Source organism: Diabrotica undecimpunctata, chromosome 7, assembly GCF_040954645.1.
Source record: "Diabrotica undecimpunctata isolate CICGRU chromosome 7, icDiaUnde3, whole genome shotgun sequence".
In the NCBI taxonomy this organism is placed as follows: Eukaryota; Metazoa; Arthropoda; class Insecta; order Coleoptera; family Chrysomelidae; genus Diabrotica; species Diabrotica undecimpunctata.
Window position 1 is genome coordinate 28,919,544 of NC_092809.1, and position 20,116 is coordinate 28,939,659.

At 35.8% G+C, this 20,116-nt stretch overlaps 1 protein-coding gene across 1 annotated transcript in view; it reads right to left on the bottom strand.

The window, feature by feature from the left end:
* Nucleotides 1-678: 678 nt before the first annotated feature.
* The window catches only part of LOC140446220 (uncharacterized), a 31,776-nt gene continuing 12,338 nt past the window's right edge, over nucleotides 679-20,116 (bottom strand). The window contains exons 3-5 of the mRNA XM_072538763.1: nucleotides 12,994-13,167; nucleotides 12,780-12,922; nucleotides 679-915 (exon numbers count right to left, since the gene is read on the bottom strand). Coding sequence (XP_072394864.1) covers nucleotides 810-915; nucleotides 12,780-12,922; nucleotides 12,994-13,167 — 423 coding nt within the window. The 3' untranslated portion in view covers nucleotides 679-809. The remainder of the gene's footprint in view (nucleotides 916-12,779; nucleotides 12,923-12,993; nucleotides 13,168-20,116) is intronic.

A 20,116-nucleotide genomic window follows, 5' to 3' on the forward strand; every position in this document is an offset into this window, starting at 1 on the left:
AAAATATGACGGTCAAATGTTGACACACTTAAAAGGCGGCATCTGAAAGAGGGCATTCTGATTGTTATTTATTCTGTGGTATAATGTTAAAGGACCGAGGTGCAAAAACATGTATGAATCGACGGATAGCACATATAAAGTATTTGATGGCTATAATTAAGTGTAAACAGATTAACCTAATTCTTTCAAAAAACAGAATTTGTCAACGAAATTATTAAAAATTTCTAAAAATCATTGGTAAATTAGCTATGTGTGAAAACCATATTTATGAACATTGAACTCTTTTATGTTTTCAGAAATAGTTTGCAGTGCCGCCTCAAATTTTAGGACTTCAATCAGCTTATGGAATCCAGCATGTTGTTTGAACAAATAGAAAAAAAAAACCGGATGTGGCACTCCTGGAGTGACCGAGAAGGGGAATATTTATTCTCTTTTTCGTGTAGTTTTTAATTTAAACCTGCTTACAGTAAATATATTATGATGACTAGAAACGAATTGATCGAGAGTAGTAAATCGATGTGAAGACCCGCTATTCCATGAAGCTACCCGTGGCGCTAGTTCCATGACGCTCGCCTGAGCATTTCACTATAGAGAAAAAAGTAAAATACAACGCCAGTATAGAAGCTCGCTTCAAAAATTGATTTACAAAACAATGTTGCACAAACTAAATGAATCAAAGCATACTATTACATTGTGCCAAGCTAATTGTCTCCAGTTTGTGCAAAAACAAGAAAATGTAGAATTATTTATTTCGTATGTGTTTACAGTATAATGTAAGATTCTTATATCGAGCAATCTTTTCTACTGTATTAGCAATTCCAAGTTAGAGGATTACATTTAGACAGTCGAGGATGGTTCGGTGGAACAGGAACATATTCATCGCCGTATTTTCCTTTCTGGGGTTTTCTACGAATCCTAAGTTATAAAAAGTATATTAATTAAACAATTCTTACAAAACACTTATAGAATTTAAAATAATTTGTATTTTTTTAGAGATTTTATTTAAGTAGAGAAAAAATAAACAAAACTATAAGAGAAGATATGATGAGGTTGAGAATTTCGTTGTCCCCGCCTAAGCCCCCTTTCAGACGAGGATACTGTATCCGAGATACTGTATGCGAGATACAGAATTTTCGATGGCGGCTGTATCGGATTCACGGGCATGCTCGTTAGTATGAAAATAGTAGCAGTGCAGTGCGGTTATATTTTTGGATTATGGATGTAGAAGAGTGTGTTATGCTGTGGTACATATTAAAGAAAAAGAAACTGAAAAGACGACGTAATTTGTGGGTTCATCCTATTGTAGAATTAAGAGAAACCAAGGGAACGTATAGTTTGCTGTATCAAGATTTATTGCAAGATCCATCGAAGTTTTTTAATTATTTTCGAATGTCTGTGAAGTCGTTTGAAGAACTTCACAAAATTTTGGAAATTCAATTGAGTAAAAAAGACACAACTATGCGTAGAATTATTTCATCAAAAGAACGGCTTCCTATGACTTTTTAAAGTTAAACTCTATGACTTAAAATGAAAAAGACAGAAAAGATTTGATTTCACGTTCAAAGCGTCTATGTATCTATTGATACGTATTTCGACTTAAAAAGTCTCATCAGAATAGTTATTCATAGCCGTTCTTAACGTGAAAAATAATCTCTGTCTTATTAGAAGTAACAATAACATGACTTCGTTATGGACGCAATAGCGACATCTGATAGAAAAATCGGTAAGATAGTTTCGAAACAAATTCAGATTTCTGCTTTAATCTGGAGCCTTCTAAAAATTGCAAGACATGGCCAGACGATGATAAAGATATTAAAAAGAGACATGGGGAATCTAAAATTTGCATTCCACGACATGTCTATTCATCTAGGCAGAAATCCTAACGAATTTGTTTCTCGTACTCATACAGAGTAGATCCGAATAAAATGAAAAAGACAGAAAAGATTTGATTTCACGTTCAAAGCGTCTATGTATCTATTGATACGTATTTCGACTTAAAAAGTCTCATCAGAATAGTTATTCATAGCCGTTCTTAACGTGAAAAATAATCTCTGTCTTATTAGAAGTAACAATAACATGACTTCGTTATGGACGCAATAGCGACATCTGATAGAAAAATCGGTAAGATAGTTTCGAAACAAATTCAGATTTCTGCTTTAATCTGGAGCCTTCTAAAAATTGCAAGACATGGCCAGACGATGATAAAGATATTAAAATTTTTTTTAATATCTTTATCATCGTCTGGCCATGTCTTGCAATTTTTAGAAGGCTCCAGATTAAAGCAGAAATCTGAATTTGTTTCGAAACTATCTTACCGATTTTTCTATCAGATGTCGCTATTGCGTCCATAACGAAGTCATGTTATTGTTACTTCTAATAAGACAGAGAAGATTATTTTTCACGTTAAGAACGGCTATGAATAACTATTCTGATGAGACTTTTTAAGTCGAAATACGTATCAATAGATACATAGACGCTTTGAACGTGAAATCAAATCTTTTCTGTCTTTTTCATTTTATTCGGATCTACTCTGTATGAGTACGAGAAACAAATTCGTTAGGATTTCTGCCTAGATGAATAGACATGTCGTGGAATGCAAATTTTAGATTCCCCATGTCTCTTTTTAATATCTTTATCATCGTCTGGCCATGTCTTGCAATTTTTAGAAGGCTCCAGATTAAAGCAGAAATCTGAATTTGTTTCGAAACTATCTTACCGATTTTTTTATGACTTAAATTTAAAATAAATATGTGTACTTATCTCCAATTTGTAAATTGTTTACCTCGCCCTAAATAAAAAATGACCGTATTCCTTTCACAATAATGTAGTTTTATATTCGTTAAATAATCAAAATTCCAATTAGCAAACTTTTAAAACTAAACTGTATACGCATGAAACAAAATATTAAACTATTCTACTATGTATTTATAATAAAAACATGTTTATTTCTTACCATATTCATTTTGCTGTACTGCAGTCATGGCCTCAAAATTGTCGCTTAGAATTTTCGACCCAGCACTGCTGCTTTTTATTTCTATTGCAGTAATCTGGCGATGCTGTATCCCATAGACAGGGATTTGATTGTACCAAACAAATAAATTTGTCACTATCAAATACAGTACGCTCCATTATTTAACTATATTCAGAAAACACGTCTTTCTTTCGTTGCTCATTCACAATTATTCGACAGAAAATCGCGCGTCTATGGAATGTGGTGCAAAAGTATTCGTGTCTGAAAGCGTTCATTTAACGTAATGTTTCTTCTGTATCTGGGATACGCATTCAGTCGTCGGCGACAGGAAAGTCCGAGATACTGAATTCGGTATCTCGCATACTGTATCTCTCGCGCGTCTCGTGTGAAAAGCTCCATTTGAGTCTATGTAATATCTGCGTCTCGGATACGCGTATCTCGGATACAGTATCCTCGTCTGAAAGGGGGCTAATAAATAGGATGATAGGAATATGAAAATCTCTAAAAGCGCATTGATTAGAGGGAATAGATAAAGTAAGGATATATAAATGTAAAAAAACTTTTAAATAGATTACTGCGGTAATCAATCACCAAGTAAAAATTTACCGCATTGTACTGAGTTATTTGAATGACAAAAAGCCACGATGTCTTGAAGGACACAGGTTACAAAGAGTCTTCTAAGGATATTCAGGACTCTGCATTGCTGGGGTTGTACTTTCTAGAAGAAAAGAACAGAGAGCGGTGAATATTTAACAATAGAAATAATAGTAGTAACACCCCATTCTCTATGAAAGAATTAACTATAAAATAGAACCTATTCGAGCTCATTTCTTTTTTGCGTTTAGTTCAAAGTTATGTTGAGTTGGTTTAAGTGTTAAGATTGTTCATATTCATTGAAGGCGTCTCAGTAAAGTGTAGTTTACTAGGGTGGCCCTGTAAGTACCTAGCCTACAAAAAAAACGAAAATTTTGGAAAAGTGACGATTTATTTCATCATAGTATACTTTTAGCTCGATGAACTTGACCCAGCGATGCTCCAACTTCTTTAAACCGTTTGAAAAATACGGTTTAAATTTCTGCCCGACGAGTGCCTTTTTCAAGTTTGGAAACAAAAAGAAAAGAAGTCACGCAGGGCCAAATCTAGAGAATATGGTATGATTATGGAGTTCGTAGCCCCATTCGACCAATTTCACCATGGCGATGCTGTTCTTGATTTCTGGTATGTACCAATGGATTCATGTTTTGTCAATAGTTTCGAAACAGCACAGAAACTTCTTCGGATTACTCTTAAATAGCATCAAATACTGCTCTGAAGTGGTATCACGGTTAAGCTTGTTGTCCGGAGTGAGCAAACGCGGCAATCATCGCGCCGTTAGCTTTCTCATGCCCAAAATTTCACATAGTATATGGCATACTCGGTCTTTTGAGCTGCTTACTGTCTCAAGTATCTCGCGTACCTTCAGTCAGTGGTCTGCCTATACGAGATCGTGGATTTTTGTCACATTATCCTCCATGGTAGTCGATTTCGAGGCACCTGGGCGTGGCTCATCAAAAACCGACGTGCGACCACGTTGAAATTCTTTAAACTAATTTTTGAGGGTTGCCATCGAAGGAGAAGTGTCACCGTACACAGGATCCGAGTGCTCTTTGATTTCGCTGCGCGATTTCCCTTGCAAAAACAAGAATCGAATCATCGACTGATATTGCTCTTTTTCCATTTTTCTAAAATCCGCGGACATGCTCGCTTTCACAGGCAGTCGAAACAAAACTGCCGAGTCCGATTCAGCTGAAATTTTGACATTAGCCGTTAGGAGAATATTTTACACGATAGTAGATTTCTCTTGAGATAGTGGCGCCATCGGGCGGTGAGGCTAAGTACTTATCGTGCGTTCTACATTCGCACTATCGTGCGTATCGTCCTACGTTCTTATATTTAAATATTGTAGCTCTTAGTAATTATTTTTGTAAAAAAAAAAATCCGACAATATAGGATAATACAAAACAGGTTACAAGGTGAAATCATTATTTGAGTTACTTGATAGACTATGTACATTTACTTTGTTCTCTAATTTTTTATGACGTAGCTGTTACATGATATGTTGGCCAGCAAAACATTCCATTTCTTTTAAATATTTCACCCTTGTCAACTTCTTTTCTAATCATCATTGTATATCTTCATATTTTTATCACTAATTCGTTTAGGAATGTATGCACTCTGAATATATATATATATATATATATATATATATATATATATATATATATATATATATATATATATATATATATATGAAAATTACTGAGTTCTCGGGAAGAACCGCGTTGAGAATTTAAAACTCGACGTTTCGGCACCCATTTTGGAGCCATTATCAAGAGGGATACGGTTCGGTTCGAGTTCGGGGTCTCAATCTGCCTACTCCCCTCACTCGAGACGTACCAGTATCGTGTTCTATATTGCAAGAACTGTCTCTCGGCACTGAGGTCTCAATCTGCCTACTCCCCAGTGTCGAGTGACAACCGGTCTTACCCTGTGTGGCTGCTTTTATACTCGCTGTATGCGCGGGAATGGTATGCGCTGACGTGGTCTGAACTGACGTGGCCTGAGCAGTGTGGGCGGGAGGTCGCTGAAGAAGGGGTCGCCATGTTGCCGGCAGTCGTTTCGCGTCATCGCGCGTGTTCAAGCTGTGAGGCCGTTTTTCGATTTCGATAGCTTCACGAATGATTCTCGCTTTTAATGAGCGGATGGGAGCGATGGTTTTTGCTTTTTCGAAATCTATTTTGTGGCCTGTCTGAATATGATGTTGGGCTAAGGCTGAAGTGGTATCGGAATGTTTGACTGATAGAGAATGTTCGTAAATACGGTTATGGATTCGTCGGTTTGTCTGTCCTACGTATGTACGTGGGCAGCTGGAACAAGGTATCTCGTAGACACCATGGTCTTCATTGGGGATTTGGACTTTTACGGATCTAACGAGATTGGACAATTTGGAGTGAGTGGTGAAGATGGTTTTGATATTAAGAGGGATAAGAGTTCTACTGATCTTGTCAGTGACACCTTTAATAAAAGGTAGAAAGATTTTGGGTTGATCCGGCGGCAAGGTTTCTTTTTTGGATGGAATGGGGTTTAGAAGTTTTTGAATGCTTCTATTGATTTGGGTTTTGTGGTAGCCGTTTTGTAGGAGTGTTTGTCTTATTGAATTGATTTCGGATGACCTGTGATTGTTGTCGCTAAGTCTTATGGAACGGGAAATAAGAGTGTTGATGACTGAATTAAGTTGGGCGGGGTGATGATGTGACTGGGCATTGAGATAGCGGTTTGTATGAGTGGGTTTCCGGTACACGGAATAGGAAAAACTGTGAGGTGGATTTTTCTGAATAAGAACATCAAGGAATGGCAAAGACGCTTCAGACTCAACTTCCATCGTGAATTGAATGCTGGGATATATTCCATTCAGGTGGGAGAGGAAGAGATCTAATGTGTCTTTACCATGGGGCCAAATGACAAAGGTGTCATCAACGTACCGTAACCAGCAGGTGGGTTTGAGATTTGACGAGGACAAGGCTACTGTTTCGAAATGTTCCATGTATATATCTGCTATTACGGGAGAGAGGGGCGATCCCATTGGGGCACCTTTGATTTGACGATAGAAACGATTTTGGAACGTGAAATATGTATTAGACATGCAGTGTTTTATAAGAGATAATGTGTCTTGGGGAATTTGATGTTTAGAGTCCAAGATGGAAATGGTTTCATCGATGGGAATGTTGGTGAATAAAGAAACAATGTCAAAACTGACTAGTATGTCCGAGGGCGAAATAGAAAAGTTTTTCAGAAGATCAATGAAATGAAAAGAGTTTTTGACAAAGGACGAGGCGTTTTCGGCTAATGGTTGTAAGGATGAAGCGAGATGTTTTGCCAATTTCTGAGTGGGACAGTTGTATGCACTGACGATGGGTCTTAGGGGAACGTTGGGCTTATGGATTTTTGGAAGGCCGTATATCTTTGGAATTCGGGATGATTTTTCTCTGGGTATAAGAGATTTTTTGAGGTCTGGAGATAGAGTAGACTTATTTATAATGGATTTGGTCGTTTTTTCTAGATATGTGGTTGGATCATTTGGGACATGTTTGTATTCTGTGGAATTCAGAAGTTCGGACATTTTGTCGAAATAGTTAGAAGAGTTGAGAATGACGGTGGCATTACCTTTGTCGGCCGGAAGGATGACGATGTCAGGGTTGTTGTAAAGTTCTTTGAGGGCACGTCTTTCTGAAAGACTGATATTTGAAGGTGGGGGTTTGGAAGTACGGAGAATTCTGGCGACATCTTGTCTGGCAACTTCGGCTTGGTCGGAAGGAAGATGGGAAATAGCTTCTTCAGTTTGACAAATAATTTTCTCAGTTGGAATGGAAAGAGGAGTGACAGAGAAATTGAAGCCTTTTGACAGAGCTTTGGTAGCTGAATCGGATATGTGAATATCTGAGAAATTATGGACAACAGTAGAAGGTTGTTGATTTAAAACGGGCGGTGGATTTTGCTGAGAGATAAGTTGGTCCAGTTTGCGTTTCTGGGTTTGGGTTTTGTTATCAGAAATGTGTTGGGCTTTTTGGTGAGAAAGACGATCGAAAGTGTCCCATAATACTGGATGGATATTGAAAGAGTGGATGTCATTGTAGGTTTTAAGAAGTTGGGAATTTGTTGTATCTAAGTTACGTCGGGTGGAATGAATTGAATTTCTAAGAAGCGAAAAACCAGTGGCTCTAAGAATTTTGGAAATTGATGAAGATTTGGTGTGATGTTTAACTTGTAAAGATTTTGGAATGACTTGATGGTCACGACATGATTTAAGAAAAGCAAGATCACAGAGAAGACGGTATTTGCGTGTTAGAAGATTAGAAAAAGATTTGGTAAGAATGAAAAATTCCCCCCCGTAGAGGCGAATAAAATGTTCGGATAAGTTTCCGCGGTCAGATAAATGAAAATTACTGAGTTCTCGGGAAGAACCGCGTTGAGAATTTAAAACTCGACGTTTCGGCACCCATTTTGGAGCCATTATCAAGAGGGATACGGTTCGGTTCGAGTTCGGGGTCTCAATCTGCCTACTCCCCTCACTCGAGACGTACCAGTATCGTGTTCTATATTGCAAGAACTGTCTCTCGGCACTGAGGTCTCAATCTGCCTACTCCCCAGTGTCGAGTGACAACCGGTCTTACCCTGTGTGGCTGCTTTTATACTCGCTGTATGCGCGGGAATGGTATGCGCTGACGTAGTCTGAACTGACGTGGCCTGACTTTTTGACATTGTTTCTTTATTCACCAACATTCCCATCGATGAAACCATTTCCATCTTGGACTCTAAACATCAAATTCCCCAAGACACATTATCTCTTATAAAACACTGCATGTCTAATACATATTTCACGTTCCAAAATCGTTTCTATCGTCAAATCAAAGGTGCCCCAATGGGATCGCCCCTCTCTCCCGTAATAGCAGATATATACATGGAACATTTCAAAACAGTAGCCTTGTCCTCGTCAAATCTCAAACCCACCTGCTGGTTACGGTACGTTGATGACACCTTTGTCATTTGGCCCCATGGTAAAGACACATTAGATCTCTTCCTCTCCTACCTGAATGGAATATATCCCAGCATTCAATTCACGATGGAAGTTGAGTCTGAAGCGTCTTTGCCATTCCTTGATGTTCTTATTCAGAAAAATCCACCTCACAGTTTTTCCTATTCCGTGTACCGGAAACCCACTCATACAAACCGCTATCTCAATGCCCAGTCACATCATCACCCCGCCCAACTTAATTCAGTCATCAACACTCTTATTTCCCGTTCCATAAGACTTAGCGACAACAATCACAGGTCATCCGAAATCAATTCAATAAGACAAACACTCCTACAAAACGGCTACCACAAAACCCAAATCAATAGAAGCATTCAAAAACTTCTAAACCCCATTCCATCCAAAAAAGAAACCTTGCCGCCGGATCAACCCAAAATCTTTCTACCTTTTATTAAAGGTGTCACTGACAAGATCAGTAGAACTCTTATCCCTCTTAATATCAAAACCATCTTCACCACTCACTCCAAATTGTCCAATCTCGTTAGATCCGTAAAAGTCCAAATCCCCAATGAAGACCATGGTGTCTACGAGATACCTTGTTCCAGCTGCCCACGTACATACGTAGGACAGACAAACCGACGAATCCATAACCGTATTTACGAACATTCTCTATCAGTCAAACATTCCGATACCACTTCAGCCCTAGCCCAACATCATATTCAGACAGGCCACAAAATAGATTTCGAAAAAGCAAAAACCATCGCTCCCATCCGCTCATTAAAAGCGAGAATCATTCGTGAAGCTATCGAAATCGAAAAACGGCCTCACAGCTTGAACACGCGCGATGACGCGAAACGATTGCCGGCAACATGGCGACCCCTTCTTCAGCGACCTCCCGCCCACACTGCTCAGGCCACGTCAGTTCAGACCACGTCAGCGCATACCATTCCCGCGCATACAGCGAGTATAAAAGCAGCCACACATGGTAAGACCGGTTGTCACTCGACACTGGGGAGTAGGCAGATTGAGACCTCAGTGCCGAGAGACAGTTCTTGCAATATAGAACACGATACTGGTACGTCTCGAGTGAGGGGAGTAGGCAGATTGAGACCCCGAACTCGAACCGAACCGTATCCCTCTTGATAATGGCTCCAAAATGGGTGCCGAAACGTCGAGTTTTAAATTCTCAACGCGGTTCTTCCCGAGAACTCAGTAATTTTCATTTATCTGACCGCGGAAACTTATCCGAACATATATATATATATATATATATATATATATATATATATATATATATATATATATATATATATATATATATATATATATATATATATATATATATATATATATATATTCAGAGATTCTACAGTATTCACTGCCTTCCCTCGCTTCGTTTTTCGAACCGTTTTCATGTCTCTCTGTTGTCCCGTTCTCCATCGTTTAGGCCTCTCTTACTCATAGAGTCGTCTACTTCGTTCCTCCAGGATCTTCGGGGTCGTCCTGTTTTTCTCCTTCCTATGTGACTCCATTCGGTTATTCTCTTTATCCATCTGCTGGCGCTAGTTCTTCTTACATGTCCATACCACTTTAGTCTTTTTTGTTCTATATATGTTAGTATGTCTGTTTCTATTGATGTTCTTTGCTTTATTTCGTCATTACTTCTCCTATCAATTCTTGTTACTCTACAGCATCTTCGCAGGCATTCCATCTCTGTTGCTACTATCTTACTGCTGTTTTTCTTGTTTATAATCCAATTTTCAGCCCCATATGTCATAATATTTCTCACTAATGTTTTATAAATCTGTGTTTGTGTCTTCATATTTAGGTGTCTATCCCACCATACTGAGTTAAGTTGTCGGATTGCTGTTCTTGTTTGTCCTAATCTTTGTGTAATTTCTTCCTCTGTTGTTGCCTGTTGCCTTTTTCGTGATTATAAACCCCAAGTATTTGAATTTATCCTTTCCTTTGATTGTTACGTTGTCATCAATCTGTAAATCTTCTATGTCTTCTTCACTTGTAGATAGGTACTCTGTTTTCGCGAGGTTAATATCTAGGCCAGCCTTGGTATATTCTTCTTGTAGTTTCTTCATCATGTAGCTGAGGTTGTCTTGGTCTTGTGCAATTACTACTTGATCGTCTGCAAAGCTTAACGTATATAGGTATTCGTTCCGTACCGGTACTCCCATGCCTTCGCATTTTCTTTTCCATGTAGTCAAGGCTTTCTCTAAGTATATTTTGAATAGGGTTGAAGATGTGGAACAACCCTGCAGGAGCCCTTTTGTTGTGGTGAAGTCTCCTATTATTTTTGTTCCCATTTTAATGGACACTTTATTTTCTTTATACAAAGCGTTTGTAGCTTCTATGAGTTCCGTCTGTATTTCTAATTTGTACATTGCCTCCCATAGTTTTGACCTTGGTCAGAGTCATACGCCTTTTTTAAGTCCACAAATGTTAAATGTATATCTCTATTTTTTTCTTTTCCAACAGTTGTTCCAGTGTGTATATGTGGTCTATGCATGATCTTCCTGCCATAAAACCTGCCTGATCCTCCCCGATTTTGCCTTTTATCGCTTGCTCTATCTTTTCTCGCAGTATCTTCCCATATAATCTTCCTATTGATGATACTTGTTTATTTTAATATTATAATAATGTTATTTTAATTGCGATATGGTTCTTAAGCATATTATTCTAAATACATTGCAAGAGCCAAAATTTGGTTATATTTAATATATCTAGTCTGACGCAAAAAGTAAAAAATGGAAACAAGTTGTCGATAAATAATCAACAAAGAATATACATGGCACCTTGTAATGTTCCACCTTGACCTAAAGAGAGGATTTAAGCCGGGGATACTACTGCTAGGAGGTCAAGAGTGTAGCAATATGCAAGTAATGTCATATTGTACCGTATAAAACCTCCATAGAAGTTGTATATCTAAAAAGAACTGTCACAAATGAACTACTGAAGATACCAGGTCGTACTTTCTTTTATATTAATTAAAATTAAAAAAAAGAAAGACTCTAACAAGGGCCCAAAAACTGACAAAAGTACTTTCTCTGGATTTCGAGACATCCTTTATACATACACTTAAAACTTTTTTATACCCATAGGAATATGTTATTTGAGAGCATATGAAATACGTAGAGAATTTACGTAATATAAAGCCTCTATATAAACTAAACTTCCTAGGAGCAACAGGTTCACGAGCTGCTCTAATGATATATAGATCGCAGTAGGGAAGACCCATAACATCGGGTTAGAAACCAACATTAGAGAATAATTTGAGTACTGTTCTTAATAAAACACTGAGATCACAGGAAAATGGGGGACCAAGGTGTTGACATTAACAAGGTTGTCATACCACTGAGACTTCCAACTATTTCTCGAGGGAGAACTTCTGTGATAAAGTCGACTAAGAGTGGTCTGCGTCTACCAGAAGTACCCCTGATGAGAAAATTACAAAATGGGCTGTGCTGAAACTTTCTCACCAAAACATTGTGGCAGTGTTAAGTAACAAACCTTCTTTCTCTAAAGGAGATCGAGATAGCAGTGATTCCTAAGAACCATTCCGAAAAAATAGTATAAAATAATGAAATATTGCATATAAAAGATACCCTAATGAAAATAGATGCCCTAATAAAACTTATCGATAAAGCTTAATATGTTCATCGATAAGTTTCGGTGATCGTTCATATCATACTCGATGTGAACGATGTTGACTCTTGGACCGGTACTTAGCACTGGACAGTATTTGGCTCCAGTCGGTTGACGATGGAATGGATTTTAACCTATGGATCGACAAGCAGTCCGAGAAAGGATTAAACAGATTGCATTGAAAGCCCTATCATTAACTCCATAGTGCTAGTTTTATACGGTTGGATGCAAAGAAATCAACGCAAGGCATACTAAGAAAGAAATCTCCACGCAGGAGACCGAAAGGGAAAGCATATGTTGATAGAAGAAATGTCACAGGAGCAAGCAGGGAATCAAATTTTAAGGGATGGGTGCTATTTATGAGTATACCAGACACTAAAGTTCGTAGCTATGAGAAATTATAACTACCAAAAAGAAAGTTTATGGCTTATTGATATGGTTTCAGCACATGACTTCCTGATAGAGTTTAATGTAAGAACGGTGCCGGAATGTGCCACAAACAGGTAATGCCTTGCCTGATGTAAGAAGAAGGATATATCATAATTAGACATTTAAATGTTAACGTATGTTTTTGACATTTACCATCTGTAAAATGTATAATATTCATTTGTTGGCTTTGGATAAACCGACTCATTTATCGTTTTTGCTGTTTTTCTAGGATCATTTTGTTCAAACTCCCAAATGGATTTCTTATATTCTCCAAGACCATAATTACATTGATTACCCTAAAACGATATTTTTTTAATGTAGGCAGATATTGAAGAACTTGTTATATTCCAACAAAATCTTTACTTACGTAATTCTTAAATTGTTCCTCATGCTTTGGCATTCTTCCCACACGAGGATGATTAGGTAACTTTGTTTCTTTATTATGTGCCAGCAATGGCAGTAATTGATAGGATAGATAGTAGGAAGACATGTAACTCCCAGTACTTTTATCTGGTTCATTCCCACAAATAACATCATGGCTCTAAAAATAAATATTTTAAACAAATTAATAAAATCGCCATATTAAATTTAAATATTAAACAGCCATATATAGTATTTTTCATATAAAAATGCGTGCACGTCACAATTTATATAAAGTGACGTCACTTATATTTAAAATTTTCAGAACGTCAACCTTAGAGTTCAAATTTTCCTAACACAGCTAATAATACGAAACCCATACGGAACTGCTGGATCTTTCATAGGCGTCAACATGGTATAATAATGAGAAAAATGTAATCATCATTATATTGGGAATTTTAGAATTATATTGATTAAATAACCAAAAACATTTGTTAATACATATTAATAATATAAATATTATGAAATAACTCTTCAAGTTTAATATTCCACAAAATAATACTTTTAATTAAATATATTAGACAATTGTACGCAACTGATAGGTAAATACTTCAAATTTGTTGACAGTTCAGCGTGTGGCAATATTGATTCAAGTGTTGCCGCTTTTTTAGAGTAAGAATTTTGTTTATGTTTTGATTTCTTATGTTTATGTCTGATATTTTGATGTTTATGTCTGAATATGATCATAATATATTATATATTAATAAATTGTATTTCTAAATACATACAAACTAATTATTGTTGCCAAAACAACTAAATAGTCTGTAGAAAGCTGATAAGCTTTCATATAAGATAGATTATTTTGAACAAGAAATAATGGCGGGACGTTTTTATTATTAATGCTCTAAAAGTGGTAAGTTTAAAATTTAGAGCATATAATTTTGTATTAAAATGTTTTCTTATGTATTGTTAATATAATAGTTTGACAAATAGGTGACATTTTAAAAATTCCTCACTTACTAACTATTCTGATGTTTTGGCAACGCTGTGGGGTTCTGACGTCGTAAATCTTGAATGACGTACACGCATTTTTATATGAAAAATACTATACTCCTAATGTGTGCAACACTTTATGTATCTAAAGGTGGGTTTCCACATGCACTGATTATTGGCGCCAGTAGCATGACAGTTTTGTGGCGCCATTATTACTAGCACCAGCATTGGTTTCTACGCATTTCTGTTGTTTTAAATGAGCGTGGTGGGAGATAAATCGAAACCTGAAAACTATAGAGGAATTGCAGTTACTAGTAGTATTAGCAGAATATATGGGAAAATAATAAAAAATCGAAAAGAAGAATACCAAGATATGGAAGCCGAAGAACAGGCTGGTTTTCGTGCAGGTCGATCTACAATAGACCATGTCTTCTCTATTACTCAGATAATTGAAAAGAAAGTTGCTCGTGGACAAGAAGTCCATCTGACGTTCGTAGACCTTAGGAAAGCATATGATAGTATCCCGCTTGATAAATTATGGGAGGCACTGGGGAAAACAAATATAAATATAGAATTGATTGAAGCAGTAAAAACGTTGTACTACCAACAAACAACAAGTATTAAAACAGGAAATCTGATAACACCGGGATTCAAAGTGACTAAGGGACTAAGACAAGGATGCTGTATATCCCCAACATTATTTAAAATATACCTCGAAGCAGCGCTCAACAAATGGAAGAAAAAATGTACGAATATGGGCATACCATTAATAGACTTAACTTTGTACACTCTGTGCTTTGCGGATGACCAGGTCATCATCACACAGGACTCTGAAGACCTTAGTTACATGATGCGAAAACTATTAGAAGAGTTTACAGAGTGGGGTTTGGAAGTGAATATGGAAAAAACTGAGTACATGAGTATCGGAGGAGATCAACATAACCTTCTCGTAGAGGAAAATCAAGAGATCAAACTATGTGATAACTACAAATACCTAGGAGTAAAGATCACTCAAGACGGAAAATTAGATGCAGCCATTAAGGAACGAAATACACAGGGAAGGAAAGGTATAGCCTTACTAAACAGCGTATTGTGGGATAAAAACATCTCTAAAGACAATAAAAGAAGAATATACAACACCATAATAAAAAGTATCACAACATATGGATGCGAAGTGTGGCCCCTAAAAGACAGATCAGAGAAAATGCTTAGAGCAACAGAAATGGACTTCTGGCGCCGCGCCGCTCGGCGGGAATCTCTAGACGCGACAGAATAACAAACGAGAGAGTCCGAGAAATCATGGGAGTTACACATAATATTGCTGATGACATCAAAATGACACAACTCAGATGGTACGGACACGTAAGGAGAATGCCGGAGAATAGAATACCAAGACAAATTCTTGAATGGCAACCAAGAGTTAGGCGAAGACCAGGAAGGCCTAGAAGAAGTTGGAAAGAAGGAGTTGATAAAGAAATCAGAGAAAGAGAACTGGAGGACGATCTATGGAACGATAGAATGAGATGGAGATTGGAAATCGGAAGACGTCGAAGAACGTTGTAAACCGAAATTATATATATGGTATTTAAAATGGCGTCCACTGCATTAGTACGTGCAAGTATTCATGTTACTGTGCAAATTTTAGCATTAGAAATGCAAAGAATTTTCAGATGGAGAAAACATGTCAGAAAAAACGAAAGCGCAGGTGGTGGGTCCATTCATGGATATCACGTCGAAGTACGGTAGGGGCATCTAATAGTTTAATAGAAGAATTAGACATGGACACATATTTGAATCATCTGAGAATGACTCGACTAGCTCTAATTTTTATTAGAACATATATCCAACAAAACCCAAAAGTCAGGTACTCGCATGAGAGATGCCATACCAGCTCGTGTAAAATTGCAAGTGATATTAAGATTGTTGGCTTCTGAAGAATCATTTACATCTTTACAGTACACGTATATAATTCCTAAAAGTAGTATTTACAAATTTATCAAAGTTTTACAGTGTCCGACATAATCTCAACCATTTTACTTCATCTCTTTGATTCCTATCTTTATATGATGGAAGTTTGTAGTTCCATAGGCAAGGATATTCTTCGTACACCTCTAAAAACTTTTTTATTTCTTCTGTCGACCATTTTCCTGATGCTTTTGAGCATTTAACTTTTGTGATTGTAGCAGAGATTATAAAAACAATGTCGACTGGCTCCAATAATCCGTGCACGTGGAAACCCACCTTAACAATCTTACCAACGTTCACAGTTGATTGTTCCATTTTTTATATCAATGGCGTAACAAAATTTTGGTTTATTTTACTAGCAGCGTTGCACAAGCATACTCGTTACATTGCCCCCACCCCACCCTTTTCAGCTTATTTTTAATTAACCTATACTGCAATCTTCAAAATCATAATAGTATTTAGTACCCATTCATTACTTTTTTATCTAAAGTGTAATGACTAAATCAGAAGTTATAGTTGCATGAAGAGTTGCAATATTAGCAAAAAGAAAAATTTTTCCATCGATTTTTAAGTTAGTGATGTTATTTATAAAGATAAGGAAAAGTAGAGGACCTAACACTGAACCTTGTGGTACTCCACATACAATGCTTTTGTGACTAGAATCATTTGCTCTAACTAGTTGTTTGCTATTCCTCAAGTAAGATTGGAACCAATTCAAAGAAATACCTCGAATTCCGTAGAAATTTAGTTTTTTTGTCAAAATGTCGTGATTTACACAATCAAAAGCCTTGGCACGGTTACAAAAAACATAATGTTTAACACTTTGCTAAATTTTAGGTACAAAATAAATATATGTGTCATTAACCCGTTGTTCATAGTTTTGCATATTTTGTTACATTTTTTTTAATTGCATAATGTTATTTAACGTAAATTTCTTTGGCCTACTTGTTTAATAATTTTTTTCTGAAACAAATAGTACCGTACTAAGAATAATTTATATTCAAAGTAGATATACAAAGTACTAAAATATCACTTTTAATTTTTGTTAAAAAATACTTCGGGGTAAACTAGAACTAGACTATTTTGTCAATTTAGATAGTGGTGGTTAGATTGGCCATTTGTCTGTTAGAGTGTACAGTTTATGAGACGTCTGCAATTGAGTTAGGGGTTTGGTAAATATATTTAACTTTTTATTTTCAAATGAAAATACTTGTACTAAAAATTAAATAATTGTTGGAAACATTTTAATTTGTTTATGTACGGTTTCTAACCATTTCTAAACTTTTTATCAAACAATTAAATTACAATCGGCATTCCTAATGATCATTAGGCTAATTTGCTTAATGTGTATAGGATTCTCGTAAGCGGTTATATTATATTTTACCTCTCAAGCACAACAGTTAGAAAGTTTATGTCATATTGATCTAAACTCAGTATATTGTAATTCAAACGTGTAGTTTTAAGTGACCATTATACCTAGACGTAAGTTAGATATTGATGAATTAATTGCAAAAGTACATAAATACTTTACCATGGAAAGAGACAATGGTGGACCTTTAAAGTCATTATTATATATTAATCAACGCGTTTGTGAAGCACTCGGGATAAGTGAAAGTAAGCTAAAAACTGTAATAAAGACTGTCAGAGATTCTTAAGAAGATCTTACTGTGACTGAGTATCACGAAGACAAGAAAACAACTCGTAAACATTTTAGGACCATTGACTTACCTGATGGAGAAAAATTTGAAATTCGCAATATTTTGTATCGAATGCGTGAAAACAATCAACATGTCAGTTTAGATACTTTACTGGCCAAAATAAGAGAAAGACAAGTTTCTGAAATTAAGAGGACTAGCCTTTGGAGAGTGTTGAGAGATTTAGGATTTAAATTCAAAAAAGTAAATAATAGGTTACTTTTATGCGAAAGGAGTAAAGTGGTTCACAAAAGAATTAATTTTTGAGAGAATATACTAGACTTAAATCTGAAAATGCAACATTTGTATACTTAGATGAGACATGGATATTTGCAAAGGGCGGAATTAAAAGAATTTGGCAAGACGACAGCATAAAATCAATAAAACACACAAATCGCGAAGACAAAAGACACATCATTCTTCATGCAGGAGGGAAATAAGGCTTTATAGAAAACGTAGATTTGATTTTTTCTTCAAAATCAAAATCTGCTGATTACCATGAAAACATGAAAGCAGATATGTTTGTTAAATGGCTTGAGCAGAAATTGTTACCTAGTCTGAGTTTTCCATCAGTTATAGTTTTAGATAATGCACCCTACCATTCGGAGATTTTGAAGAAACAGCCAAAACAGTCGTGGAACGTACCGAGCATAAAAAATTGGTTAGTTAAAAATAATATATATATATATATATATATATATATATATATATATATATATATATATATATATATATATATATATATATATAAACGTAATGAAAAACCAACAGTTTATATAGTTGACCAAATTGTATCAAGTTATGGACATCAAGTACTACGGTTACCGCCGTATCACTGTCAGTTTAATACCATCGAACACATTTGGGGTATATGTAAAACGTATTATGATAATCACGTTGGATGCAGTGGATACAGTGACGATGCAGTTAGGGAAACGTGGCAAGAAGCTCTTAAAAATGCAACTCAAGAAATAAAGGGCCAAAACTGTAAATAAATGTGAAAAATTAATAGAAGAGTGGTGGATTCAGGAAAATAAAATTAGTGAAATTAATCCAGAGATTATAGATTTATTTTAATGATAGTGGTAGTTAATTTAGTGACGATGATGATGATTTATAAATGTAAATAATCAGTAAGTACACTATTATAATGTTATTTACAAAATAATTGTACAGCAGGTTAACCATTATATTTATAACACTCATTATTAGCCAAATAAACAATAATATTTAAAATTCCATTTGAATTTTTGCTCCTCATTTTATACAAATTAACTCCAACTGATAATACAGACAAAAATATTCTAAACAAAGTAAGTGATTAAAAAGATTATGGAGAACTTCAGTGCAGTTTACCGTGCCTTTTACTAGAACGAAAAGGTTTCTGAAAATTCCATTAATCGTTTAGATATGTAAGTTGGTTGAATTTACTGTAGGTAAAGTCTTCCTCTAATAACAGATCGATTAAGAGGTCAACGGGACTTAGTGATGACATTGTTTCCATAAGTGATAAGAATAAAGTTTAAAGCATTTCTGAAAGTAACGAAAAAGAAGACGTCTCGATAAATCTTGCCTCACACGTAGATATTTCCAATGAATTTAAAGCGATGTTTATACGGGATTTGACATGATGGTTATACGTCGCAGGTACAACAACGTATAGCAGCTGGTTCCTTACACCAACAAATATCTGATTGTGTCCCAACTAATTGTTGAAACCAAATCGAATAAAGGATTTTATGTAAATTCTTTTTATTAAAGTTTTAGATAACTTTAACCTGCAGTAAATATGCTTTAAATAATATCCACAAGGAATCTACGTTCCTGTATTTGGCTGTATACCATATATTAAAAAAATTTATTAAAATCCTTTGTAAAAGGTATATATTTTTAAAAACCCAAACGGGCTGTGTTAGACAAAACGTTTTCGGAATCCATTATTCCATCATCGGTGTCTAGGAGTACATGAATGTAGCCACTAAATACATGGGTAAAAACCCGTTAACAAATAATTAGTTACATTTGTTTTACATTATATTTTATAAATTATTAGGATGTTAAAGTTACCGTTGGATTAGGTAACATGGCGACATATGACTCCACGTTGAAGTTGCAAGTCCTGAGACGGTGTGTCTACGAGGACTTTATGGAAGCAACTCAGAGTTGCTTCCATAAAGTCCTCGTAGACACACCGTCTCAGGACTTGCAAAGTCATATGTCGCCATGTTACCTAATCCAACGGTAACTTTAACATCCTAATAATTTATAAAATATAATGTAAAACAAATGTAACTAATTATTTGTTAACGGGTTTTTACCCATGTATTTAGTGGCTACATTCATGTACTCCTAGACACCGATGATGGAATAATGGATTCCGAAAACGTTTTGTCTAACACAGCCCGTTTGGGTTTTTAAAAATATATACCTTTTACAAAGGATTTTAATAAATTTTTTTAAATAATACTGTATATAATA